General features: G+C 35.0%; 1 protein-coding gene across 1 annotated transcript; it reads right to left on the bottom strand.

The window, feature by feature from the left end:
• Positions 1-3,208: 3,208 nt before the first annotated feature.
• On the bottom strand, positions 3,209-8,145 carry LOC149831475 (lysM domain-containing GPI-anchored protein 1-like). Its single transcript, XM_090012092.1, has 5 exons — positions 7,328-8,145; positions 4,019-4,133; positions 3,704-3,865; positions 3,589-3,620; positions 3,209-3,482 (listed from the first exon to the last, which is right to left on the bottom strand). Exons 1-5 carry the CDS (start codon positions 7,986-7,988, stop codon positions 3,232-3,234), a joined length of 1,221 nt encoding a protein of 406 aa, XP_089868218.1. The 5' UTR covers positions 7,989-8,145; the 3' UTR covers positions 3,209-3,231.
• Positions 8,146-10,442: the final 2,297 nt, after the last annotated feature.

The following is a 10,442-nucleotide window of genomic DNA, read 5'->3' as shown; positions in this document are numbered from 1 at the left end:
ATTGTGGTGTATTACTTTCTATCGATGATCATACAAGCAGGAACACCGCTTCCTAACAAGTGGTATCAAAGTCGGATTCTTAGATTGAGTTATTTTTGTATAAGAATCATGAAGGCAACCACTACTGAAACTATTAGCCTCAAAGAAAACAATTGTTTTATCTCAAAAGCCAAAATGTGAATCTTGGTTCATCCTTCGATGCCATAAAAAGGAGATGTGTGAGGAGGTGCTCCTATAAAAGAAGTTACTGAGCAGGGGCACCAATGACACTAAGAAGTATTTAATTGTCATGGATACTACCGCAAAGTGGATTGAGCCGAAATCCACAAACGACGATCTGCTCATGGGTCTAGAGGGCTACATTGTTGACTGGGTAAGTGGCAACCCAATTTGAATTCTCCATGGATTTCTAGACCCATGTGGAGATGGGTCCCACCAAACCCTAATTCAGATGAGACCTTAATGAGGTTATAAATAAGGCTTTAAGGAGATCTGTACAAGATAGGATGGAACTCTTCTTGGAAGCCTATCAAAACAAGGATTATTTTAAGAATTTTAGAAGTGTGTGCCTTAATGATGGACGTGATCTTGTTCATGAAGGTAGTGAAGTGATCCGTGAAGCTAGCAAATGGGGTCTTAAACTGGCTGCTGCTTGTGAGGTATGCAAGGAGATCAAATTCGAATTCAAAGCAATGGATATCTTGTAATTCGGTAATTCTGATTCTCGTTCGTCCCAACAATTGAAATTAAACTCGGCTCAATCTTTTACTAAATAAAAGGATTGAGCCGAACTCAACACCCTATATTTCCAGGAATTAGTTACTTCAACGATCTTTGATGGTTATACGTGTATCCAAAGTACAAACGAGATGGATGTTTGTTGTCCTAACCATTCTTGGTAGTCCCGGTCCCGGTAAAAAGAAGGGAGAATTATATAAACAAAGTTTTTGTGTTGTTAATCATATCATAACTGGGGATACCTTAAAAGAAGGCATTCAGTGACAATGTTGGTAGCAATGGCAAACCAAAAGAGAGAGAAAAGAAAGAGGAAGAGAGAAAGGGGAGAGAGACTGGAATCTTGAGCAATCTCGAGTCGCAAAGCACATTTGTTGTTGGCAATCTTCAGCAAATCTTGGCATTGAAAGAAGACCCCGTCTTGTCTCGAAGGTGCCCAATTATGGTTAATTCTCTTGTAATCCACGAGTTAGGACATATTAACTTCAGATGGCCTTGGTTATTCCTCTCCTAATATTCTAGGATATAGCAACTTAAGGCATTCTCTTGTCTTTGGTGATATCTATATAGCGATTTTTATTGGCACAGCCCTGTGGGTTTTTCCTTCTATTAGAATGGGTTTCCATGTAAAAAGAAAAAATAAATCTTGTCTCATGTCTCATGGTTGGCATATATTCTGGCGTGTTGTTTTACATTGATTCTCACATAGATGGCTAGACACCGCTTCCAGCAATGCTGTCATAGTTTACCAAAAATGCTACATTTTAAATTTATCATGATATTATCAACTTTTCATTGTTTTGTGAATTAATTGTTAAAAACCACAATAAGTAGAGAAGATACAACCTACTCAAATAAACTATATTGAGTACTTCCCTAAGGTTTAATTGAGAAGATACAACCTACAATCATGATTTCTAGTATGTGGGAGTAGGTACTGCCGGAGTATCTTAGCATTACTTCCACCTAATAGAAGCTTTAGATTTTCAAATTTCTTACTTTTTTTTTTTTGTAGATCTGACCCTATAGATATGATCTACAACCATTATTTAGTAGAAAAAAAGTTTTGGATCATGAGATTATAGCATACATGTATGTTTTTGAAGACCTTTAAAAATCGACAGCTCACAATGTTTTAAAATTTCATGACTTAAAAAATCTTATTTTTATGTCCAAAAAACATTATCCAAAGCATGATTCATATCAAATAAACTATATTGAGTACATCCCTAAGGTTTAATTGAGAAGACACAACCTACAACCATCATTTCTAGTATGTGGGCCAAAGCACCGTAGCATTACTCTCACCTAATAGAAGCTTTAGATTTTCAAATTTCTTAAATTTTTGTTGTTGATCAGACCCAATAGATATGATCTATAACTATTGTTTAGTAGAAAACAAGTTTTGGATCATGTGATTATAACAAACATGTATGTTTTGAAGACCTTTAAAAATCAACCGCTCACAATGAATTAAAATTTTATGACTTAAAAAATCTTATTTTTATATCCAAAAAACATGATCCAAAGCATGATACCTATCAAATAAACTATATTGAGTACATCCCTACGGTTTAATTGAGAAGATACAACTTATAACCATGATTTCTAATATGTGGGAGTAAGTACTTCCTGAGCATTACTCTTGATGATATCGGTTAGCTCCCATTATAAGGCTCAAAGAGGCAGTTGTTGGAGGTCGAACATAAGCTTCAATGTAATGTAAATGTTTCCTATGCTTTGATCATGAGATCTCATTTAATTATTCCTCATCAATGGATACTAATTACCTTACGGCATGTCCATGCACATGGACCTTGTACAATCAGAATGCACAAAAAAGCGTGATGCTCTGCCTGGCCTGTGCAACACCTGTCCCCCCCCCCCCCCCACACACACACACAAGTATCAACTACTTTTTAGCTGTTTCATGGAGCCCAGCAACATGCATCATGCACTGAGGTGGGCATCACACAAATCACAAAATTCAATTCAAGTATACATATATATATATATATATATATATATATATATATATATATATATATATATGAGAGAGAGAGAGAGAAATGTGTAGCTTCCAGACCTTTTATCTCCCAAACCGTCCCATACTTCTTTAAAAAACATACTTGCAGGAGTTTTTTGCTTAATCCAAGCTTGTAAATGCATTTATTGTTGCTTATTTAGTAAAAAACAAACTTTGGATTGAATCAATTTAACAAAAAATCTTGATTTATTCTGTATTCTCATTTCCCACGTGAACTATGAAACTGCCAATGGCAAATATTGTGCAGCATAAAAAAAGGAAACATTTTTCCAAGTTCTAGAAAGCAACTTATTAGACTTTCATCCATAGGGAAATGGAAGCTGTCTCTCTCAAAGCCCCACTTTAATAGTTTGCGTGTTTGAAATTTCTATAAGTCAAACTCTTAGGCGATGAGTAAGTGAGAATGGTAATTTTGATGCAACCGGCAATGATCTAGCAATGCTACTGTTTCAGACACTTCCAAGAATAGTAGTTGCAAAGTTTGAGTAAAGAATCAATTCTAATGTCAAAACACCAATTAGAGAAATTAGGTCAATTGATTTTTCTGAGGAGGACATGGGGGCAACTGCTGCAATTTCAGGGCTCAATGAAAAAACAGGAGCAGATACTGGAACAGGCGACATTGGTACAGAAAATGGAAGGTTTGGCTCATTTGATGCAGGAGATGGAGCAAAGCTCTGTGTATTATGACTTTCATTGCCTGCATTGTGCATCACAATTCACCACAGATTACAGAATAATCATTCAAACAAGGAAACAGAAATAAATAGATTTAAAGAATCAAAATATGAAAATTTGAACCTTACCTGTACATTGTGGCTGAATGTAAGTTTTCAAACTGCAATAAAGTAGAAGATAAATGCTGTTTACTCCTCTGATTTCAAAATATGCAAATAATTGACTAACCGCTATAGGAAGTACCTGCTAAGAATAGTGTGGCCACTGTAGCCACGATACAGGCAGGTTGTTACATTACACCCTGCACTCATTTGATTTTCATAGACATCACCAATGAAAAGATTACTCCCTTTGCACTGGAGATTACGGCATGACATGTCTAGGGGGAATGAAGAACAGTGCAGGCTGAGACATCATGAAATCAAACAAGGACTAATTAGTGGGATGAATATGCAAAGGATGATAACCGTGGATATAATGATCTTAAACATTTGGCATGAATACGTAAAAGTTCATAAATGTGGATATAATGATCTTAAACATTTTAGTGGCTCTCACTTTAGGTCACTTGAATTGCAGCTACATTTGATGCAGTTGAAAGCAGTTATGTTGTAGCTTCCTTTGGGAACAAGCAGACTGTCTGAATATAAATTCAAATTTGCTGACGTACAAGCTGCAGATATACAGTCAAATGGGGCAGTAAGCTTAAACAATTGACAAAACTTGTAGCTTTGGTTGTCACATATATTCTAAAATTTTGCCAAGGAGAAAAAAATCCAAAGAGAGATCTACTTGAGTTCCATTTACTGTCAAAACATTTTATAATCAAATGTTAAACATTTATTAACTTTGGAAATTACTTTAATTAAATAGTATGTGCAGCATCTGGTTTGAAGTTTGAACACTTTTTTCTTTGTTACATTAGAAGGGATACATAAAAAATTTCATCCTCTTCTTCTAGGTAGAGGAACAGAACATTTGCAAAATTTATCACAATCCCAATTTTTCTCTAGGGGCCCATTTGTTGCACCACATTTCATGAGGAAATGGGAATTTTGCATATAAAGATCCCCATGTCTTAACTGCATGGAACAATCACGTATAAAGTGGTTCTGACAATCATTCAGAAGGAAAAATACCATCCACCATGGGAATCATGAGAAAACCTATTAATGTGAAACCCCCTAGGAAACCCTTTTCCAACCATTCACATCTATGTGAGGAAGAATAATATTGAAAGAATAACTGTTTTAGTGGGATCCATGCACATTATTATTTTCTCACCTTGGAAAGAAAAAGAGCGCATATTGTTCCTTTTGTGTTGTTTTAGGTATTGGCAATTATGCTGATTACATAATTGTTAAAGATTTTAACGTATACAATTGATAAGGTTTAGGTGAATACAGATTTTGTTTGGTCATTAATTTGGAGACAGTTTTGAAGAGAAAAATTCTTTGTTATACCACTTTGTTAAATGAGACTTCTTGCTAAGGAAATTGTCATGCTCTTGGCCATTTTGCTGGTGAGATACAGTGAAAGATAAACTCAAAAGTACTACAATTTATGAGATAATTACAGAAAGCACCACATGATATCTATGAAAAAATAAATCAATTGGTTAATTGGTGTACCTGTCAGACACCTTTAAGCTGAGTTATCTGCCAAATGATTTCCCCAATCCTATATATGTTCTTGGCTTTCATTTTGACAAAATTCTGGAGACAGATTTCTTTTGATAGAGAAGCTACACTGTCAGTGGAAGAATAAGGAATATAATTAAAGTTACTGCTTGTTATTTTGTTTTCTTGTCTGCCCATTTTTTAATGTTCGTGCATGAACACCAAGATTTTTGCTCTGAGACTTATGAATTGTCAGTCCCACTATTTGAAAGAAAAGGATCGTTTGATAGCCATATCAGGATTGCTCATGACTATTTTTTTTACGTGTATAGAAGAAAACTCATACATGGATATTTTTTCTGATTGATCTCATTGGTCAATGAATATGCATTAGAAACTAGAATGAGATTTTCCATGAATTCTACAATGCTAGTCTGTGCTTCATCAAGGAAATAGAGATGATCCTATAATTGCTAAGCTGAGAGAATGAGAACAAAGAAAACAAAAGTGTTAAAGAAAGCAAATATTTAAAATGTATGGTGCTTCATCCTGTGAAAAAAGAAAAAAACAAGAGAAAGTACTGAGATTATGCATAAATATTGAACATGAAAGGAAGAAAATGCACTTCAATTATATTCATGTGAAGATTGTATTAATAGCTCTGTTTTATGCAAAATTTTATTGGCATATTTTAGTGATTAAAATCATGGCTATAATTACAAGGATTACCAGGTTGATCCTGGTCTAATTTGTTGCCATTATCTAAGCTCTGCTTGGGAGCCATACTTGAGGGGGGACATGGGTGGGGAAATGGGGATTCATTGAATCCCCTTATCCCTCTGCTGTTTGGGAGCTCGGATTTGGGAGATAGAAGTGAGATGAGAGTGCAGATAGCTCCTATCTCCCCGTTTCAACTAGACCCTCACAAAGATGTATTTGACAACTCCACTACCATCACTCATTTTCATCCCCATTCCCATCACCCTTCTCATCTCAAATCCAACACCAACTCCAAAAGCCTTAGAAAAGCTCATTTACTGCTCCAGAAATGGTGAGAAAAGGAAGATTCTTTGTTTCAAAATCTATACCTTTACAGAAGCCTGTGCTGGAGAAATCTTGTAATTGATCATATTGCTGACATTATCAGTGGAAACTAAATTTGAAAGACCTATCTCAATAACAAAACTCAGAAAAGGCGGTCTCCCAAAAACTAATTAATTGAACAATTGTTACACCTGTTGAAGCAACTCAAACTACATAGTTGTTTATCATTTACTCATGAAAGCCTAGCTTATTCTATCAGCAAATCAAATAGATAATACAACCCGAGTCTGTTTATGAATATCATGATTCCACATTCTTTCAAATTTCTTGTTTGAAATTTGGTTTGCACTGTATAAGTTTCATACAGAAACAATAGCATACCATCTGTTTTTGGCGATTTAGGAGTCAAGCAACCAGGAGACAATTAAGAAATAGCACATTAGAATGCGATACTTCATGTTTTATTCTTCTTTTCCACCAATTATGCATCATGTTCATGAATATGCAATCATTTGGTGTGAAATATTTGTCGCTATAACATTTTTTTGGTGCCTGCGTCATTCTATTGATGTCTACATTTTTTTGGTGCCTGCGTCATTCTATTGATGTCTACATTTTTCTGATTCATTCCAATTATTTGACACAAAAGAATGGTTTGATCTATCCAAGTCAGTTGGTCATAACTATTTATACACAACTGTAGGAAGTAAATAACTCTCATGATGAAATTATATCGAGTTTGTGATATACCTCTTGTCAGTAATATTGGAAACCCTGAGCGGAATTTGCTGGGAATCTTGAAAGGTAGTCCTTACCCATCTCTTTAAAAGGCAGGGGATCTTATAATTGCCAATATGAAATAACAGCAACAAGAAATACTAAAATCAACTAGCTCAACATGAGTATGTTAAATTTGGATATCAAATTATTTTGACATTTCCTTTTTCTCCCCACATGTATGAAGTTAAGAACTAATCAAAAACATCAACTGATCAGTAATGCTAAAATCAACCGATGTAGCACTCAACGTTAGCATGTTCAATTTGGATATCAAATGATTTTCACATTTCTTTTTTTCCCCACATGTATGAAGTCAAGAACTAATAAAAAACATCAACTAAACCACAATGCCACAAAGATGCACCACATTCACAACTTAAATTTACTTCAGGCGGTGACGTTTAAGAAAGAGAAATTCGCTCACCGGCGATCGGGACCGCAAGAATATCCCCAGGTTGAACATCCTGATTCCCTAATTGATTAACCGAGATCATATCTGCGACCGTGATCCCGTACTCGCCAGCAATGCTGCTCAAGCTATCCTCGTCACCAACAACATAAGAAAGGTACACCGAGGGGACGCCATTATCGCTGTTGTTGAAACAAGTACACGGAAGAGGGATTCTCAGACCGGTGCCGATTTCCAGCGGTTGGGAACCATCAATTCCATTCAAATTCTTGATCTGATCTGCAGTTACCAGACCGCCGAACCCGGCTGCGATCGAGTCGAGGCTGTCGATGGGCTGAATGGTGTAAACCGTCGAGACCGACTGGCGAATGCCGTTGATGCAAGGACACGAAATGGGGATCTTCAGAAGTGAATTGGCAGGGATGATCTGCGTCTGAGGAGTAGAAGGGTCGTAAGAATTTGATGCTAGAATCTGAGAAACTTGGATTTGGAACTTCGATGCGATCTCGGAGAGCTTCAGATCGGAAGGGAGGAGGTAAGAAAGCAAGGAGGTGCAGGAATTGGAGGAGTTGCAGGGCTCTATGACGAATTTGGGAGAAGCTGAGCGAGGGAAGACAAATAGCAGAGTGAAGAAGATGAACTTGGTGTGAATCAAATAAGAAGAAGAAGAAGGCATGTTGGTAACCAAAAAGCTAAGAGGAAGAAGGCTTCGAAACGGAAATGAAGAAGAAGAACAGAGAGAGAGAGAGAGAGGTCTCTTTTGTTATTAATTTTGTCATTAAAGTGCGAGGGAGACACAAGGCAACTTTAAAAATAAGAAAAATGATCGTACTGTCTTTGCAAAATGGTGCTCTGCCTAAATACCTAACAATTTGATAAAATGTCTCGTGTATGCCAAACTTTTTTACTCGTAGGTACAAAGTTTAAAACCTTTCAAAAAATAAATCTATCAACATTAATAAATACAATACTACATGGACCTCGCATAAGTAAATAATGCTACGTGTGACATTCACAAATACCTTTAATTTTTGCATTCTCACAAGGCCTATGCAAATAATTTATGACATTCCCAAATAAAGTATAACCTTGGTAAATATAACTTGTGAACCTCTTTTAAGTAAATTCTCCTCCAGGAGGTTCGCAAATATCTACTGACATTCATTCATAAGTACCTGTTGTAAATGTCCTCACTCATTTAAGAAAGTTCTCGTGATGTTTGTAAAACATTCTTTATATATGCGGATCTTGTGTAGACTTTTCAAACATTTGCACATTGGATATGAAATTCACAAATTTTCTAATGCCTTTAAATGTGAATCTCTTCATGTTTTTGTGAATGCACGTACGAGCATTAAATACAACGCTTCATTATTTCAAAAGCAATGATTCACATGTTTGGGCTTTTTCTTGCAATTTAGGGCTTTGTTTGTGGTCCCCAACCCTTTTTTCCCCACCGTGTTTATCCAACAAATTTATCAAACGACTATTTTCAATAGTACTTCATCGATTACTTTTTTAGCATTTGAGACATCATCCATGATGAGATATTCTAATGAGCACATCATTCACAGTTGGAATAATTTTCTTTTAATTTGTATCATGAATCAATTATTTTAACTAAACATTGGTACAAATCAGATATTTTTAAAGAATTGTATAGTTCTAAAGTTATATTTGCATGTTCAATAGCCTATTCCTTTTTTTGTTTGTTTAATTCATCTTCGTGTGAGTCGTTGTTTCTCGTTGTGTTTATGTAATTTGGTATGCATTCATTTTCATGTGGTTATTTATCTTATGTGGTCATGATCTTTACACTACAAAAAAAATGCATTTAGTGCTTGATTATTAAATTAGTTATTTTTTAGAACTGTATTAATCAAAAATTTTATCATTACATTTGTTGAATATAATTATTTATGAGAAGTGATTGATTGACTCTAGACATCTTCATACTTGTGACCTTGTATTTTTTCATAATATATCTTATAGGAAAATTTACATGAGAAAGAGTTTATAAAAGTTGGCAAAAGGTTATTGGTCATATCCTGCTTTATATAATTGAAACCATAGTGAACCAATCAATGCCAAGATCTTTTTTGTTTTTTATTATTTTTAATATTTATTTTTCTATTTAGTATACATTATTTTTTATCCCTATCATTTCATGATCATCAAATGTTATACATATTACTATTAAGATTGATCTCTTATTTAGATGATCATATTATATCTAAAAAGAAAAACAATAAAGAAAAGTATAATAATGAATATTTTGTCTTAATTTAAATAAATATTTATTGTCTGCTTCATCTTCTTGCAATGCATATGATTAGGCATATGTAATATTTGATGTTATGTTTAATGTAAAAAAAAATAATGTCTACTTTTATTAGTTGCTATGAAATTAATTTTTTAATCACAAATTTGTCTATTTTGTTTTTGTAAGAAATTTGTCATTTACTGATTATAAGATGATTGAAGAGACAGTCATAAAGGCAACAACACTTATACCAACACCTACTGATGAACACAGAACAAAGAGAGCATTGATAGCTTACCCTGGTTAATCAATCATACTATACAGTACGAAGGAGGCTTGACACATGGATATAGAAGAAACATGTTCTATAACTAAAAATATGGGTGATCGACACATACCACGATAAATACAACATGAGTAAAAGGAGACCTGAAAAGTTGCGGTCAAATAAGAAGCAACCAACACCTTCAATGGCTAAAAGTATTGCAAAAGAAAAAGTTGAAAAGCATGTGGCCAAAATCATGTCTCCCATCCAAAAAACATCTAAGAATGAAGATTCATGCATGCAATAAGTGGTAAAGAAGTTAAAGGAGTTATTGACTGAGTCTGAGGCTATAGATAGCCTCAATGTCTGGCTAAAGAAAGCAGGATGTGTGGTCACTTACGGTGGTAGTGGTGAGATGTAGAGGGATAATATGGATATTGTGAGGGTGGGAAGGGTAGAGGATGTACCTCAACAAGAGGAGGATGTCATGGCTAGGGTGGAGAAGATTTTGGAGAACATAGAAGGTAGAGATACTGAGGTAGAAGGAAAAGAGAGTGGGGGTCCTTTGGCAAAGAAGATACCTCAGCAAAAGGAGAAGGCTA

Source organism: Nuphar pumila, chromosome 7 (genome assembly GCF_984573655.1).
Source record: "Nuphar pumila chromosome 7, dmNupPumi1.hap1.1, whole genome shotgun sequence".
NCBI classification, from domain to species: domain Eukaryota; kingdom Viridiplantae; phylum Streptophyta; class Magnoliopsida; order Nymphaeales; family Nymphaeaceae; genus Nuphar; species Nuphar pumila.
Note: the sequence above shows the minus strand (reverse complement) of the source record. Positions and strands in the feature narration are given on the sequence as shown.

What these genes read in the sequence shown, in the direction of transcription:
- LOC149831475 (XM_090012092.1), bottom strand. Translation starts at nt 7,988, where the DNA reads ATGCCTTCTTCTTCTTCTTATTTGATTCACACCAAGTTCATCTTCTTC. An exon ending in TGCAATTCAAGTGACCTAAA is followed by an intron (nt 3,866 to 4,018) that starts GTGAGAGCCACT and finishes ATGATGTCTCAG; the next exon opens with CCTGCACTGTTCTTCATTCC. An exon ending in CATTCAGCCACAATGTACAG is followed by an intron (nt 3,483 to 3,588) that starts GTAAGGTTCAAA and finishes TGCACAATGCAG; the next exon opens with GCAATGAAAGTCATAATACA.